Here is a 17,078-nt window from a genome sequence, read left to right as displayed (position 1 = left end):
CATCATAATTATCTTTCGAAATAATTTATTATATTAATCAAAATATTTTGTGTAATATTTGCATTTTTTTTTTCACTTTTTGTTGGTGTGAGCGAATGTGGAGTAAGAAATAAGCAATTTTTTGGTTCATTCAATCCACAGCCTTCGCTATTTAACACAGCTTGTGATTCAAGCAATGAATGGATTCCTTATGTTTTCTTCTTAATCTTTTTCTTTTTTTGTTGAGTCTAAACAATAATCATGCTCGGTTTTAACCCGTTTTCATCTTTTTAAATCTTTTTAATTCAAGTAATTCCGTGCTCGAGATGCTAATATGAGCATAGCTTAATGAATAAACATTCGTTATCATTTTGAAATGTTGATGGTTCGATTTCTCACTGTAAGATTGTTTAATTCACAATGTTAATACCAATCCAAAAATAATTTTTAGTGAACTCAATAGAGTTGTGTTCGTGCTTGGGTTGCGGGCGGAAAAGAGCGGACATGGAGACTTAGGTCTGGGCACAGCGTAACTAAGAGAGCCATTCCATTTAGGGCGAGCCCGTGTGGTTATGGGGGCGGGCACAAGCGGTTTGGTGTCCGAGCTAATTATACATTGTATTAGTCTAAATTATATGTCTGATATTTCCTATAGCCAAAACTCAAAATTGAATGATCTATTAGACACTTTTACCGAACATGAAATAAAAAAAATTAGAAATTCATTAGACAAATTTTAAATTTGAATGATTATGTCGACATAAATAAGTTTGGGAATTATACAACAATATTTAATATTTGTATATATATTTTGCATAATTCAGCATGTTATCTATTTTATTTTAATTTTCCTAAAATACACATTCTTTTGTTGGTGGATGATTTTATAATAAAGTAGCAACAAAAAAATAAAAGTAAATAACAGATGTTGATTTATAAATTGGTTTATGTCTTGTCACACATCAAATTGAAGTAATTATAATCCCTACGTAATTCAGAGCATACGAATTTAAGCTCGAACGAATTAACTTGGTATAATATCTTGGCCTCAAACAAATTAAAACCAGCATAATTTATTAATATTTTCCTATTTATATATAAATAAATCATATATTAAAAGGAAAATAATATAAATAAGAAAACAATTAAAAGGAAAATAATATAAATAAGAAACACAATTAAAAGGAAAATAATATAAATAAGAAACACAATTAAAAGGAAAATAATATAAATAAGAAAACAATTAAAAGGAAAATATGTAGGGGCAAAAAAGGAATATGAAAATGGCATTAATTAGGGAGGAAGTGTTCATATGGGAGCTTTGTTTGGGGTATGCAGAGCAGTTGGATTTGGATTCGTATTCCCTCCTCGCTGTCCTTTTCCTCGCCCTCCTCCCTCCATAAGTACCCCCTCTGCTTCCCTCCCCTTTTCCATTCACTGCAACCCTAAATTCCCATTTGCTTCTTCTCTTACACCCATGGCTTCTCTTTCCCTCCTCTGCTGCATTTCCATTGCTACTTTCTCCTCCCTCTTCCTCCTCTCTCACGCTAGAATTCCCGGCGTCTACTCCGCCGGAGCCTGGCAGGACGCCCACGCCACATTCTACGGCGGCAGTGATGCTTCCGGAACAATGGGTTTCTACATTTCCCTACTCTCTTCTCTCTTCTAATCACATTTTGAGATCTCTTTTGCTTATCCGGGTTTGTTGTTTTGCAGGTGGTTCTTGTGGGTATGGGAATCTCTACAGCCAGGGGTATGGTGTTAACACTGCCGCTCTGAGTACTGCTCTGTACAACAATGGACTCAGCTGTGGTGCTTGCTTTGAGATCAAGTGCGCTAATGACCCCCAATGGTGCCATCCCGGTAGCCCTTCTATATTCATTACGGCTACCAATTTTTGTCCCCCCAATTACGCTCTTCCTAGTGACAATGGCGGCTGGTGTAACCCTCCTCGCACCCATTTCGATCTCGCTATGCCTATGTTCCTTAAAATCGCTGAGTACCGCGCCGGAATCGTTCCCGTCTCTTACCGCCGGTGAGTTTGCTTCTAATCCATTACGCCATTCCTGGATAATTGATTTTCTTGGATGTTCTCTGTTTGGTACATACTCTGTTTAATCGAATACATACAATTTCGTAATAAAATATATTATAAACTGAAAAATGCAGCAAATATTTTATTTCTGATCTAGAAATTTATGTTTCCATCATGTTTTTCTGGAATCAAACCTGCCTGAGTTTATTATTTTCCCTCGGATAAAGTGGGATTATCCCTTTAATTTAAATATAATTTATTGTTATTACAGGGTGCCATGTAGGAAACAAGGGGGAATCAGGTTCACAATCAACGGTTTCCGATTCTTCAACTTGGTATTAATCACGAACGTCGCGGGTGCAGGGAATATCGTGAGGGTTAGCGTGAAAGGATCAAACACGGGTTGGATGAGCATGAGCCATAACTGGGGGCAAAATTGGCAATCCAACGTCGTTTTAGTGGGCCAGTCTCTGTCCTTCCGCGTCACCGGCAGTGACCGTCGTACCTCAACTTCATTGAACGTGGTGCCTTCTAATTGGCAGTTTGGTCAGACATTCACGGGAAAGAATTTCCGCGTTTGAAATTCCCTCCCTCCTCTTTTATCTTTTTTTTTTTTTTTTGAAAATTTTCCCTTTTATTTACCGGGGAAATTTGAGTGGGGAGAGGTAAAAGTAAAACTCAAAAGTAGGACGGTCAAAATGGGTCTTTATAGGGTTAAAAAAAGGTCAGTAGTTGAAGGCGTGTCTAGTTTTGAATCGTAGATCTTGGAAAAGTTACCCGGGGTGTGGTAACTTACATTGTTTTGGGTTAGGGTGTTTGGTTTTATATGTTTAGTAGCGGTGGTGGTTTTGAAAATTACCGCGGTTGAAAATAGTGTAGGGAGAGAGGCTGAAGTGGCTGCAATGGTAAAATATGTAGCCCGCAGCATTTTACTGCTACATACAGTAAAAAGTTGTTATGTTATATGAAATTACTTAAGAAGTGAAGTTACATTATTGTGGTTAATTTTATCTTATATTCTCTTTTACCAAATTCCCCTAACTATTCTTTTTCTTTTGTCTCTCTATGTACTTCTTCATGGAGTAATTTTTTTCCATTCGTTATTATTTTTTAAAAATATTTATTGAATTATATTAAAAAATTGGTAAAAAAATCACAATTAATTAAAATATTTAATAAAATAGCATATAATATATAATAGTCTAACTATTTTAAATATTATTATTAAAATCTTAAAATTATCTAATTTAGTTTTTAATATAAATTAATTCTAAAGGACATCACATCACTATCACGAATGAAAGATTTTTGGACAATTGTAGGGAATATAACAGTGATGTGAGATGATAAATTTTTGGACAATTGTAGGGAATTTTACAGTGATGTGAGATGATAAATTTTTGGCATGAAAGGTAAGTTATTTGATCATGTGGGTATCTTTCATCTAATAACCTAAATTCTTATGAGCGAAACTATTACAGCTTTTGAAGCCCAATCAATTCTGAAAAAGCCCAAAGCCCAATCAATTACGAAGAAACTGAAGCCCAATAACTTTAGAATTTTTTTCATAATTGATTGGGCTTCAGTCTTTTTCGTAATTTCTTGGGCTTTAGGCTTTTTCATAAATGATTGGGCTAAAGTCTTTTTCAGAATTTATTGGGCTTTGGGCTTTTTCATAATTGATTGGGCTTTTGTCTTTTTCATAATTGATTGGGCCTTTTCGTAATTTATTGGGCTTTAGGCTTTTTCATAATTGATTGGGCTTCAGTTATGCCCCTAATCTTTAAACAATTTTGATTCGGAAGACAAAATAAAAGATAAAATAACAAGATACTTAACCTCCAAAGCGTAATAGCATATATTAACTTTTCTATTCGGGCTTCACCTCAAAGTTTATAAAACGGGCTTGATTTTAGAGGTTTCCACACTTTACAAAAAATGCTTCATTCTCCTCTCCTAGTGATATAAAAAATCACAAATATCATTTACCATCCCAACATAATTTAATGTTAGCGAGCTCTAGGTTGCACTCATCAAAGTTCTTAATGCACTATCTAGCTACACTAAATTAGAATGAAATACAAAACCCACAAATTAGAATCAACATGTCTGGATATTATTGCCAACCATTCGTGAAGAGAAGAGAGAAAGAGACAGAACTTTAGACCAAACAAAGCAACATTGACGACACGACATACCTTAAAGAAACACAGACAGGAGTGGATAGACAGAATCCATTATTATTATTATTTATTATTATTGGGAAAGAGATAGATAAAAGTTGATAGGGTTTAGGCACATATTCCAGCCACACCCGGAATACCCAAACAAGTGCAGCCAGTTTCGCATGGGAGTGCGGCGTTGCAAAATTGCGGAACACAGGCTAAGACATGCCCCTTCTTCATCATCATTTTCCTCATCATATTATCATCAACAACAGACACCAACAACATCTCCTCTGCAGCATCCTCATGATTGCCACCATCGGACAACACTTCTTCAATCCTTCCATTCTTCCTTGTCCATTCCGCAACACACCCCGTAAACATCATCGCCACCAATACCGCCATCGCCATCACCATCCCTACCTTCTTCCCCTCCATTTTCCTTCTTCTTTTGCCCTCTCCACCTTCTCTCTCCTTATATATATACTCGTCACCTCACAATTGAGCCCGTGACTGTCCAAATAAAGATAAATCGTTGCATTACCTACCAACTCAAAAGTACGTTTTTCTTTACGGGTGGGCTTGAGAAGTCCCAATGAGTAGAAATTAATATTAGTCGGAGAAAAAATGAGCATTCGTTGATTTATAAGTCCATATAAATAGAAACTAGATACTACCCCTAGCAGATATTGCCCACTTTATGTATAGTCATCAACCTCGTGATTTTAAAACGCGTTTATTAGGGGAAGTTTCCACACTCTTATAAGGAAACGTTTCCGTCTTCAAACGATGTGGGATCTCTTAATCCACCCACCTTCAGGGCCCAGCGTCCTTGCTGGCACACGATTAGTGTCTGGCTCGAATACTAACTATAACGGTCTGAGACCACCTCTAGCGGGTATTTTCCGTTTTAACATGTTGTGTATCGTCATCATGCTCATAGTTAAGAAAAGTTTCCACATGCTCATAAGGAATATTTCGTTTCTCTCTCCAACCAACGTGACATCTCTCATATCTCTATTTATAAAGGAAGTATAGAATCCTCTTAATTTCTTAAAAGTTTTTCTTTCGATCGACTTCCACACACTTTAAATCTATATTCAAATTATAGCAAAGAAGACTTTGTAGGTATCGATTTCGACATCATTAGAGTTAAAAGCACGTCAAGATCGACGACACACGAGATTATTGTTGAAGACAAGACTTTGATGGAGACTCAAACAAGTTGAAGAATGCATTTGGTGTGTTACAAACAAACAAGGAAAAGAAAAAAAAAACTAACAACAAGTCAATTCTTACGATTTAAATGAAAACTTTAATCAAGTTTACAAATATATTTTATACATATTCATCACATCAGCTGTACATTTCACAACCTTACCTCTTCAACCTTCTTTGGTACCACCATTTGGCTGACCATTATGATCCTTTCTTTCACTACTCAGCTGCTCCAATACTGCTACAACCTCATTCATGCTGGGTCTGTACTTGGGATCTGTGGCTAGGCAAAGAAATGCAAGGTTAGCTGCCCTTTGTGCTTGTCCAAGACCATAGTGCCCGTCGAGACGATTATCCATGACGCGACGAATTTTGCGTTTATTTACTAGATATGGTTTTGCCCAATCCACCAAATTGTGTTCCCCAGGTGGTCGATTCATGTCTATCACTCGTCGCCCTGATATCATTTCAAGAAGAACAACCCCGAAACTATATACATCGCTCTTTGCCGTTAGATGACCTTACCAAAGAAAGGGATGTCGTTAGAGGCCAATCAGTTACTCAGTCATGAGAGAAACAGAGAATTAGAAGAACCTGTGGCTAAGTATTCAGGAGCTGCATATCCATGAGTTCCCATGATTTTAGTAGAGACATGGCTTTGATCACCAATTGGCCCATCTCTAGCTAATCCAAAATCCGAAAGCTTCGCGTCGTAGTTCTATCGATTTCGAGTAAAAAAAATCGTCATATTTTGAAATAAAACTACAAATAACTCGCCATACTAATAAGAACTTACTGCATCAAGAAGAACATTAGATGTCTTGAAGTCACGGTATATGACTTTAGCATCACTATTGTGAAGAAATGCAAGTCCTCTGGCAGCATCGAGCGCGATTTTCATCCGAACATTCCATGAAAGCGGTCGAAAGTGAGCGCTTCCTGTATCGACGACACAAGCTATGTATGATCATCTTAAAAACAGAACAATGAACAAGAGAAAACATGGATAAGCTGTCCCAACTCACTTCTGAAAAGATGATTTTCAGCACTGCCCTTTTGCATAAACTCATAAACCAACAACCTATGATCATCTTCAAAGCAGTAACCAATCAGCTTCACAAGATTAGGATGGGTAAGCTGCCCCAAGTAGTTGATCTCAGCCTATATATTCAAACCATAAGTTAACCAAACTATGCAGAATCAAGCCATAACCCGACGGCGACCGATCGGTTTAAACACAGCCATTTAACAGACTAATTGTATTAGAAAGCGAGTACTAACCAACCACTCCTTGTGACCCTGTGGTCCATCTCTATTGAGCCGCTTAACAGCAATGACCAAGCCAGTTCCAGGCTTGGTGGGAGTTAAGGAATGCTCATCAATCCATCCTTTGAAGACTGAACCAAATCCACCCTCTCCAACAACACTATCAGGGCGGAAATTTCTCGTTGCCGTTTTCAATTCGTTGAAGGTGAAGTTCTTCAAATTGGAGCATTGAAGAATTTGATCTTCACTCCGAGGAGTGGCAGGAATGGAGGCAGAGGATACCTTGCTGCTGGAAACATGAGAATGTTCCCCATCTCCTCTCTTGGACTTGTAACTTTTAAGACCTAAAATTCAATCACCATTACAAATGCCATGAATCTTGAAGTGATATCAATAAAGAACACCCCATGAACACATACACAAATTATAGCAGATTCCTCAAATTTCCCAGAACCCAACAAGCCCCCAATCGGCAAAATCGAAAGAATCTAAAATACCCACAAAAAGAAAGCACCAAATATGAAATCTAAGACCCAAATCAAGAACAGAGGGAACCCAAATCAGAGGCGATAAGTACCTGTATGAGTACCCACAGACTTTGAACGATCACTCCAGCACGCCCCCATCGGCAAAATCGAATCAAAATTTTGAAGCAACTTGGAAACGAAGGACGAACAGATTAAAAACCCCTAAGTTCTTCAAGAGATCGGAAATCTTGAAGAAAACAGAGTCAAATTTATTGTCTCTTCAGGGGGAAAAGCTGTATGAACTCAAAGATGAAGAAATGGAAAGGCAACTCGGTTACGAAAAAGATCACCAACTTTATTCAGCCATGGATCATAGTCTACATGATTGGATTGGACGGTCGCAGCAGAGCAATTTTGGGACTATCTTTATTTTTTGTTTTCATATATATATATATATTCATTTTTTTACTCTGTTATTGGTATTATTTTTTAAAAATTAAGTTTAGAACACTAATTTTTTTAATAAAACATATTTTAATGAAATGATTTTTTTAATAAATGAATAAATATATATAAGCTTTTTATTTGGGAATATTTAGGAACAAAGGTCGTTGGCACGTGGGGTATGTTTGGTTGCCCTTTTGGACTGGGGGTCTAATGGGAAAACACTACCTATTCTAAGTTGACTTATTCCACTCTTTCTAGATAACTTTTTTTTTTTTCAATAAAAAAATTAATAAAACAACTTTAAACTTATGGAAAGTTCATCTTTTTAGCTTATTGAAGGTCTTTGATTTCTCACTTAATGAAGATCTTGAGCTCGGTAGCTTTTCCATCTTTTTGAAGTGAGAAGAATTGATAATGATCCAAACAAGGTCAGACATGTTCCATTCAGGAGTAATAATCTTCGGGCTTCATGCACACACCTGTTGTATTCAACACAAATTTGACCAAGTCAGACGTCGGACGTTGTTGAAGAAAGAGTTTCAGAGGTAGCTGAAGAAGAGAAGGAAGTCAAATCTGTATCCATCATAAGGTGGAGTTACATGGGTCGAGTTAGAAGATTTTTGGACGACCTCAAAAGTTTGAGTTGGTTAAATTGGTAACTCGACCCAACTCCAAATTATCTCACAGACCCAACTCAACACAAATTAAATCCATAATCATTCAAAGGTCTCACAACCGAGAACAACTTTGAATGTTAGGGAAGATAAAGGAAGACCACAAGAGTGATCCTTCCGACACAAAGCCTAATAAGAAAAGAAAGGTTTGAGAAGCATGTCTTTATATAAACAAATAGTCATCGAAAGACGCCTCTCCACAGAAGCTCGTCCATTCACCTGATCAAAACTCAAAGGAATTGACAAAAGCCTGCACACAGATAGAGAAAAAAACTAAATAGGATTTAAACACGCTATCGTCGTCGAGCCTAGAAAGAAAAACACACAGCATAATAGGGACATATTACATATTATTATATAGAACTAAAACACAGTATGAACAGTCAAGCATGAAACCAGACATTCAATACAAGGTAAAACAACAACAGCAACAACGACGACAACGACAACGAGTATCTAACCAAACCTTAGTTTAGGAAACTGCATAGGTTTTTCCAGAGCTAACCAGAAACATGTCTTGGTTATTGAAGTCTTTTTATTACACACACGCACACATATATTTGTAGGGTTTAGAAGCCCCCGCTCTCCCTGTTATTGGCCAAGAACATAGCAAGGTCAAACATGTCCGAGGATTCTGGGATGTGGTTGATCAGGTCACACTCATCCATGTTCATATATGCAACAGATTTGGCCGCTTCCATTGAAGAACAGATTCCATCAAACCCTTCTGTCATCTTCTCCGTCTCTGTCTCTGCCACCACGACCGCTGCCGCTGCCGCTGCTGCTGCCTCTGCCTCTGCCGCTGCCTCTGCGCTCGGTTTGTCATCAATGATGACATTTTCAGGATTCACTTCTGGGATGATATCGAAATATTCAGGTTTCACATTCACAATAGAAGCTGGGTCTTCCACTTCCATGGCTTCGGGTGCTTCTGTGATCGTCTCTAATGGCATGGAGTTTATGTTGATGGGAACGTTGGAAGGAGAAGGAGAAGAAGAAGAAGAAGAAGGAAGGCATGTAAAGGTCAAAGCTTTTAATGTTTTGCTGCTTTCAATCTCTGGGAAGCTTTCACACTTTTCCTTTCCTACAAACAAATTAAAAAACAAAATAACATGTCGGGTGAGATCCCACGTCAGTTGGGCAGTAGAACGAAACATTTTTTTTTATAAGGGTGTGTAAATCTTCCACTAGCAGACACGTTTTAAAAACCTTGAGGAAAACCCCGAAAGGAAATGTTCAGAAAGGAAACTTGAGCCATGCCGTTACTATATATAAATATCATAAGAGTTTATGATATTTAAGAGTGTGGAAACCTCGACACCTTTTAAAAACCTTGAGGAGAAATTCAAAAGGGAAAGCCTAAAAAGGACAATATCTGCTAGCGGTGGAAACTCGAAAGAGAAAGCTTCTTTCGGGAAAATCCGAAAGGGAAAGCCTGAAAAGAACTGTATGTTAGGTGAAAACCCGAAAAGGAAAGCCTAAAAATAACAATATCTGATAGCGGTAGAAACCCGAAAGAGAAACCCTAAAAAGTAAAATATCTATTAGTTGTGAAAACCTCGAAGAGAAAGCCACTTCCCTGAAAAGCCGAAAGGAAAACCCTAAAAAGAATAATATCGGATAGCAGTGCAAACCCAAAAGAGAAACCCTAAAAAGAATAATATTTGCTAGGGGTAGAAACCCGAAAGAGAAACCCTAAAAAGAACAATATCTGTTAGCTGTAGAAACCCGAAAGTAAAACCCTAAAAAGAACAATATCTATTAGCGGTAGAAACCCGAAAGTAAAACCCTAAAAAGAACAATATCTATTAGTAGTAGAAACCCAAAAGTGAAACTCTAAAAAGAACCATATTTGTTAGCGGCAGAAGCCCTAAAAAGAACAACTATTAGTTGTGGAAACTCGAAAGAGAAAGCCTCTTTCGAGATTTCCGAGAGGGAAAACCTAAAAAGGACAATACTGCAAAAGTAACAATATCTATTAACGATAGACTTGAACGGAGAGAGATGAAAGAAGTACCTTTAATGGAGTTGAGTTTATTCCTGGCCGCGTTTACAAGGTTATCGTAAGCCGCGGCCAGCAACTCCTCGACAGTGGGTTCATTAGGGTAAGTGATTAAGTTGACATCTTTTTGTTCTTCTTCTTCCTTTTGTTCTTCTTCTTCCTCACAGATTTCTTCATTGATATCAAAACTCAAGGATTTGGGTTTCTGAGTATTAGGTAAGTTTAGGAGATTCTCATATGATTCAGCCAAGAACTTCTCCACTCTTTCCTTCTGGTTCCATGTTTGATCATCCCCGAAGTAATAATCATCATCATCTTCATCATCATTTTGATGTTCGTCGTTAAGATCAAACGGACGTGCAATGCGCCTATCATCATTCTTCTTATTATCGCCATTAACATCAAAGAACATCGGACGCCATTTCTCCCTCATTTCATCAACTTTCCTCTTCAATGGCGAAACCCTCTTTTCACTCGTTTCACCCTAAACCAAATAAATTGCATTCATTTTCAAAATCACTCTCAAACATGAATATCAAATTAATTGGAACGAAGAATAATAATAAAAAATATAAAAAAAAAAACTCACGGGAAATTGATTTTCGCCCCGATTTAATTTGGTCGCAGATTTTTGAGGTTTGTCGGGATAAACTTCATATATGAAAAAATTCACAACTTCAGTGATGGAGCGAAACACCTTCCTTGATGGTAGATGATGATAGTACTGTGACAAAAACATCATATGTTAACATTATTTTTTTTTTGTTTATAATAAGGTTGACAAACATGGGTCAAAGTCAAACATACCAAGTCAAATCTTCCGTTAATGCGTTGACGCCTTTCCATTTTCCAACCATTTAATCTTTGAAGGAAGGTATAGCGAGGCACATTATAAATAATCTCACCAGTCGTCTTTAGAGCCATTGCCTCAGTCCTCTCTACTTCCACCAACTATATAAAACATTATCCATAATGTCAAATTAAAACCTCATCTCATTTAAATAACAATCATGTTTCAAAATTTAAATTATGAAATTATACCTCCTCAAGATCCTCGAGATTAAACGGACAATTGTAAGGAAGTTGGAACGAAACTAGGGTTTCCCCCACGAGCAACGTCGTCACTCTCTTTTTGCGAGACAAAACCTAATCCAATCCAAAAACAAAATTGTCATTCGTCCTTCCAAAAAACTTGGAAAGTAAAATATAGTCGAGATTGTACCATATCTGTGTCGGGTGGTTGAGGGGGTCTAAAGGAGACGGGGACGGCTTCAACAACGTCGTCGAAGTTGGCTCTTTCGTTAAGGTTCATGGGCGAGGACGATAGTCTAAACTCGGTGACGGCCCTCTGCGAAAAAGAAAGTTAAGGAAGAAAAGTAGGGGTTTATGAAACAAAAAAGGAAGTGTTAATTGGGAGGGAGGGGTTACCTTGACCATTTCTCTAAGAGTTTTGATGATTTGAGAGCGATTAGGAGCAGTTTTTGTGGGGTGGCTCCAATCAAGCATCTTGGTCTAGAAGGAAACAAAGAGAAAGATGAAGGTGATATGAAGAGTGAGTGGATATAGTGGTGGTTTCATTGTTTTCTGACTTAAAACTACCAAATCTCATCGTTTTCAATCTTCAAACGTCGCCATTACAGAGACCCACCAAAACAACTTCATCTTTAACCACTCTCTTCATTTCACTAATCATTTAAGCTTTTGAGTTTGTAGTTGCATAATAGTTTATTACACACCAAATTAAAAAATTTAGAGATGACACACAACTCAAAATTTAGGGACTTGTTTAAAATTTGGAGACATGTTAGACACGAAATTGAAAATTTAGAGAGTAATTAGACACTCAACTAAAAGTTTTAGATTCTATTTAGACATTTTTTAAAAGTTTAGAGACCTAAATCAGACCAAATTAAAAGTTGTAGAGATTAAATAGACACAAAATTAAGAGTTTTAGATTCTATTAAACATTTTTTTTTAAGTTTAGAGACGTATCTCAGACCAAATTAAAAGTGTAGAGACTAAATAGACACAAAATTAAGAGTTTTAGATTCTATTAGACACTTTTTAAAATTTAGAAACCTATTTCACACCAAATTAAAAGTTTAGACACTAAATAGACACTCAATTAAAAGACTTAGATTCTATTACACTGTTTAAAAGTTTAGAGACACGAAATTAAAAGTTTAGACACTCAATTAAAAGTTTTAGGTTTTATTACACAAAAGTTTAGAGACTTATTTGACACGAAATTAAAAATTTAGACACTAAATAAACACTCAATTAAAAGTTTTAAATTCTATTACCCTGTTTAAAAGTTTAGATACCTGACATGAAACTAAAAGTTTAGAAACTAAACCGACACTAAATTAAAATTTTAAGATTCTATTAGACACTTTTTTTTACATGAAATTAAAAGTTTAGAGACTCAATAGACACATACATGAATCTTATGAACTAAACCTGTAATTTAACCTATTTTTTCAGTTTAGTTCATGATACTAATGTATCAGTCATGTAAGTTTATCATCAACTAATTCTAACATTTATCGACAAAATTTTAATAATCAAAACTTTTAAAATAATAAAACTAAATTGAAAAAAAAAAAAAAAAAAAAAAAAAAAAAAACATGATGGAATACAACATATAGTTAACCCAGATTATAATATATTATATGTCTAATGTAATTTGGAGACATTTAATCATATTATCAATAATCACCCACTTAAACAAATAAACATGCAATAAACAATCAACATTTAAATTCCATATATATGAACATGCTAACATCTCAATGTTTCATAAACTTCCCTAATAACTAATTAACTAGGATAATTTCAATTAATTATTTTAATTTTCTCGTTATAAAAAAATTAAGACAAGACGTTCGTTCATCTTTGGTAATTCTTTTATAACCACGAATCAAAGACGACCTTACGTCATGTTCGTACAAGTTATAAAAAGACATTTGTTTTAATAATTAAACCGGTAGCACACGAGTACATATTTTAGTTGTGGAAGTTCAAATTAATGATTACCAATTAACGGTTCATGATTTAAACGAACATCAACGATTAACGACTAACGGTTAACGATCAACAAACATTAGATTTTATCTACAAAATTTTCTTTCCATGTAAATGTTTTTTTTCCTCTTCTTACCTTTTATCTACAAAACCGAGTAACGAAACATGTTCATAGTTACGAAAAAACCAAATTATTTACGGATTTCGACTTAGATCGTGTCAAATGCAACATGCATGTAGAAATCAACACTAATTATGACACAATTGTTCATCATCCCAAAACTTAAACTCGATTGAGAGATGATGAACAAGATATGAGTTGTAGATGAAGGAAGAAATGGTATTACCGAAGTTGTCCTTGTAGGAAGTGAAGTGGGTTGAGGAATTTGTAAGCTGAGCTTGAGTTGAGAGCCTGATGGAAGAAATGTCATGTAATTCGTTTCAGGTGTTTGAGACATCTTCAACACAACCTGTAATTTCAACAAAATAAACAAATCTAGGGTTAAACAGAATTACACCCAACAAACAAACATCAAACCGTGTTCATTGCTCGATCGTTCGTTCTTATTAGGGTTTTATGTTCTTTGTTAGATCTTCAGATCCATGTTCCTGTTCTGATACCATGTTTTTTTTTTTTTTTTTTTTTTTTGGGTTTTTTTTAAAAACTTTCACTCACACAACCAAACACAAAAAAAAAAAAAAAAAAAAAAAAAAAAAAAATAGTGAGACAAAGATTTAAAGGATGAATTATTTTTTGTAAATTTATTTTTAATATAATAGTGATAATAAATAATAATAATAATACCCCTTGCCCTTGAGGGTCACTGAGAAGAGTGAGAGACAAGCTGTGATTTGTCTGTAATGGCAGTGAGCCACTTGGGTTTGACCATGGTGCATGCATTGGAACCATGGCTCCTTTTCCCTTCGCTGGATCTCTGTTGCTATCACTGTTTTCCTCCACACAGATCACCATTTTCAAACCCAGAAACCAAAAGCACAGAGGGGGAGAGACACACAGAGAGAGGGAGAGAGGGAGGGAGAGAGGGAGGGAGGGAGGGAGAGAGGGAGGGAGGGAGGGAGGAGGAGGAGGAGGAGAGGGGGAGGTATGGTATCAACTTCTGTGGCTCTATAAGTATAAACTCAAGACCCCACATGCAGAGGACACGTGGCAAGGAGTGATTGGATGAATGGGGGAATTGCTTGCTGACACGGAGGAGAAATCGAGTTGTTTGGCGTGGTTTTGAAGGAGGATTTGGAGGTGGTATTGTTAGACGTTACAAATGAATAATATTATAATATAAGATTTGAAAAAAAAATAAAAAATAAAAATTATGGAGTGATGGATCATGTGTACCTGAGTAATTTCAGCACAATTCGAGGGTTAAAGTTGGTTTTAATTATTATTATTAATAAAGAAAAAAAAACAAGAATATCGGTTTATACTAAATTGCCATTTTTGTGGCTAAATACAAAATGGTAATTTCACATTTGGAATTCCATAATTTGTTGCCCATATTTGGAAGGTTAGTGAATGAATTACCTGTAATGCGTAATGGATACTGTGTAGCTTCTTTGCATTTAATTACCTGCTTCGTTCATTTCACAGAAAATAATGGGAATTTGTTTATTTCTTCTTAAATTAAATTATTTAAATTAAAAAAATAAAATAAAAAAAAACCCTAATTTTAATATGATTTAATAAAAAAAGTTGCTATTATGTATGTAATACAGAATTATTTCCCTTCCGCTGGACATGTAAATAACCACCTAAGATATTTATAATTTTACTTCTTACGGAAATTTTTACACTAACTTATTTTTTTATGATCAAGTAAATAATTGACGGTGGAGATTAATTAAACGATGGTAGCTAGGAATAAAAAATATATATATTAGTTTATGGGTTCTATTTATTATAAGCTTAACGGTCGAGAGGAAAAAGATCTTTGTCGTTGTTGACTCGGAACTTGGTACGAGGAAATTAATAAACATATCTAGATATAATAAGGTTAATTTACGAATTTGTCCTTCATGTCTCCGAATTGTAAACAGCGAGCGTGTGATTATTATTATAATAATTAAAATATTGAATAGGTTAGTGAATAAGTCACGTATATATTAGACACAAAATTAAAAGTTTAAAAATTTAGTATGTATTTTTAGGGTTTACAACATTGGTAAACAAACAAATACTAGAGTTTAGTATAAAAAAAATGAAAAAATATAAGCTAATATATATATATATTTTTTAATTAGGGTAGAAAAATAATAATAATTAATTAGGGTAGAAAAATATAAGCTAAACTAATTTTTTTTTAAGATACAGAAGTTTATCTAAAAAAATATCTCTTAATTTTTAAATTTTTTAATAATATCTTTAAATTTTAAAAAATACTCATAAATATCCTCACTATTACTTTTTTATTTTAAAAATACCCTTAAACTTTAAGAAGTTTTCGTTTATAGCCTTCCACTTTTAAAAAATACACATGAAATTTTAAAAATAACCTTTAACACTCTTAACATTTATAAAAAGAAAAAATTAAAAACTTTTTTTTACCTTTAATTATAGATAAAAATAGTATATCGATACCTTATAAATTATCTTTTTTAATGTTATACTTGTTCGAGGATGAAAATCTCACATCAGCTACTTTAGGGAATGGTCATAGGTTGATAATCAAGGAATACTATCTCGGTTGGTCTAAAGTTTTTTGGGCTAAGAGTGGAATCTCAAATCATTTACTTTAGGAATGATCATGAGTTTATAATCAATGAATACTATTTCTATGGCTTTTTGGGCTAAGAGTGGAATCTCACATCAGTTACTTTATGAATGATCATGAGTTTATAATCAATGAATATTATCTCTATTGGTCTAAGCCATTTTAGGCTCAGAGTGGACGTGTGCTATTTTTTAAAAAGTTTAGACGTGTTTCAAAAAGTTAGACTTAAGAAAAGAAGAAGGCCGATGATGCATTAAAATAGGAATGAGTGTGCCATTTATTTCTCAAGTATTTGTAAGCGGCATTTCGTCGAACACCTTACACACAAACACAACACACACACAACCCATTCATACATATTTCATTCAAATCATAGCCTTAAATTATATGTCTTTAGCAGCTGCATGACCCACACCCACACTTGCAATTGTCCACGCACGAGCATTTGCAGTCACACCCACCTGCCTCAAAGTTCCTGCTTTCACAAAACACACCTTTTTAATTATATGCAAACTTTTATTATATACACACACAGATATATATATAAATATAAATATAAATATAAATGCAAATTCATACTCTTTCATGGGACCAACATCATGTTTGCATCTGTAACAAAAAAACAAAGTATGAAAAACAGTCAGTTTCTGATTTTCTCGGGAAAATAAAATTCCCAAATTTTCTCGAGAAACAAACAGAAAATAAGAAGGAAGGTGGGAAAGAGAGGATACTGACGAGCAGTTGTTGAGACTGCAATTGCAGGCAGCGTCACATCCACACTTGGGCATTTTTTTTTTTTCTTTTTTCCGTACGAAAAATTCAATCTCAAATTGTTTTTTTGATTTTTGGTTCAAAAACTCGGAGCTTGCTGGTTTCAGTCTCTCAATTTCAAGCGTTATTTATAGTGGCGTGTTGGATGCTATCCACCGTCCACGTGTTGCGATCTCATTCGCTTCCCAAACGCGCATCTCTACTTTTTTTTTTTTTTTTTCTGTATTATTTTTTTTATTACATGGTTTCGTATTTCTCTTTTATTTTTCTAAATCGATTATTCTCTTTTTTTTTTAATTGTTTT

The 17,078-nt window shown here is 35.0% G+C and overlaps 3 protein-coding genes and 1 long non-coding RNA gene across 4 annotated transcripts; 1 reads left to right on the top strand and 3 right to left on the bottom strand.

Moving 5' to 3' along the window:
* The first annotated feature begins 1,366 nt into the window (after positions 1-1,366).
* On the top strand, positions 1,367-3,019 carry LOC111803823 (expansin-A4). Its single transcript, XM_023688404.2, has 3 exons — positions 1,367-1,613; positions 1,696-2,014; positions 2,286-3,019. Exons 1-3 carry the CDS (start codon positions 1,457-1,459, stop codon positions 2,593-2,595), a joined length of 786 nt encoding a protein of 261 aa, XP_023544172.2. The 5' UTR covers positions 1,367-1,456; the 3' UTR covers positions 2,596-3,019.
* Positions 3,020-5,457: 2,438 nt separating this feature from the next.
* LOC111804127 (receptor-like cytoplasmic kinase 176) lies at positions 5,458-7,553 on the bottom strand. The gene is made up of 6 exons (XM_023688828.2): positions 7,241-7,553; positions 6,679-7,007; positions 6,423-6,558; positions 6,194-6,336; positions 5,992-6,115; positions 5,458-5,917 (listed from the first exon to the last, which is right to left on the bottom strand). The coding sequence occupies exons 1-6, from the start codon at positions 7,287-7,289 to the stop codon at positions 5,565-5,567; spliced, it is 1,134 nt and encodes a 377-aa protein (XP_023544596.1). The 5' UTR covers positions 7,290-7,553; the 3' UTR covers positions 5,458-5,564.
* Positions 7,554-8,581: 1,028 nt separating this feature from the next.
* LOC111804126 (uncharacterized) lies at positions 8,582-14,331 on the bottom strand. The gene is made up of 9 exons (XM_023688827.2): positions 14,083-14,331; positions 13,625-13,747; positions 11,682-11,765; positions 11,476-11,601; positions 11,295-11,399; positions 11,061-11,204; positions 10,843-10,977; positions 10,269-10,737; positions 8,582-9,335 (listed from the first exon to the last, which is right to left on the bottom strand). The coding sequence occupies exons 1-9, from the start codon at positions 14,248-14,250 to the stop codon at positions 8,821-8,823; spliced, it is 1,869 nt and encodes a 622-aa protein (XP_023544595.2). The 5' UTR covers positions 14,251-14,331; the 3' UTR covers positions 8,582-8,820.
* Positions 14,332-16,252: 1,921 nt separating this feature from the next.
* Positions 16,253-16,890, bottom strand: LOC111804064 (uncharacterized). Its single transcript, XR_002816457.2, has 3 exons — positions 16,739-16,890; positions 16,583-16,612; positions 16,253-16,478 (listed from the first exon to the last, which is right to left on the bottom strand). It is a non-coding gene; the product is annotated as an uncharacterized LOC111804064 (long non-coding RNA).
* Positions 16,891-17,078: the final 188 nt, after the last annotated feature.

The sequence above is a fragment of the Cucurbita pepo genome, chromosome 10 (genome assembly GCF_057944985.1).
Source record: "Cucurbita pepo subsp. pepo isolate OVF chromosome 10, ASM5794498v1, whole genome shotgun sequence".
Lineage (NCBI taxonomy): Eukaryota > Viridiplantae > Streptophyta > Magnoliopsida > Cucurbitales > Cucurbitaceae > Cucurbita > Cucurbita pepo.
This window is presented reverse-complemented; position numbering and strand designations above follow the sequence as displayed.

What these genes read in the sequence shown, in the direction of transcription:
- LOC111803823 (XM_023688404.2), top strand. Translation starts at nt 1,457, where the DNA reads ATGGCTTCTCTTTCCCTCCTCTGCTGCATTTCCATTGCTACTTTCTCC. An exon ending in TGATGCTTCCGGAACAATGG is followed by an intron (nt 1,614 to 1,695) that starts GTTTCTACATTT and finishes GTTGTTTTGCAG; the next exon opens with GTGGTTCTTGTGGGTATGGG. An exon ending in GTTCCCGTCTCTTACCGCCG is followed by an intron (nt 2,015 to 2,285) that starts GTGAGTTTGCTT and finishes TTGTTATTACAG; the next exon opens with GGTGCCATGTAGGAAACAAG.
- LOC111804127 (XM_023688828.2), bottom strand. Translation starts at nt 7,289, where the DNA reads ATGGGGGCGTGCTGGAGTGATCGTTCAAAGTCTGTGGGTACTCATACA. An exon ending in GTCTGTGGGTACTCATACAG is followed by an intron (nt 7,008 to 7,240) that starts GTACTTATCGCC and finishes ATTGAATTTTAG; the next exon opens with GTCTTAAAAGTTACAAGTCC. An exon ending in TCCTGAATACTTAGCCACAG is followed by an intron (nt 5,918 to 5,991) that starts GTTCTTCTAATT and finishes TTCTTTGGTAAG; the next exon opens with GTCATCTAACGGCAAAGAGC.
- LOC111804126 (XM_023688827.2), bottom strand. Translation starts at nt 14,250, where the DNA reads ATGGTGATCTGTGTGGAGGAAAACAGTGATAGCAACAGAGATCCAGCG. An exon ending in AACCACCCGACACAGATATG is followed by an intron (nt 11,400 to 11,475) that starts GTACAATCTCGA and finishes GGATTGGATTAG; the next exon opens with GTTTTGTCTCGCAAAAAGAG. An exon ending in TAAACTCAACTCCATTAAAG is followed by an intron (nt 9,336 to 10,268) that starts GTACTTCTTTCA and finishes ATTTGTTTGTAG; the next exon opens with GAAAGGAAAAGTGTGAAAGC.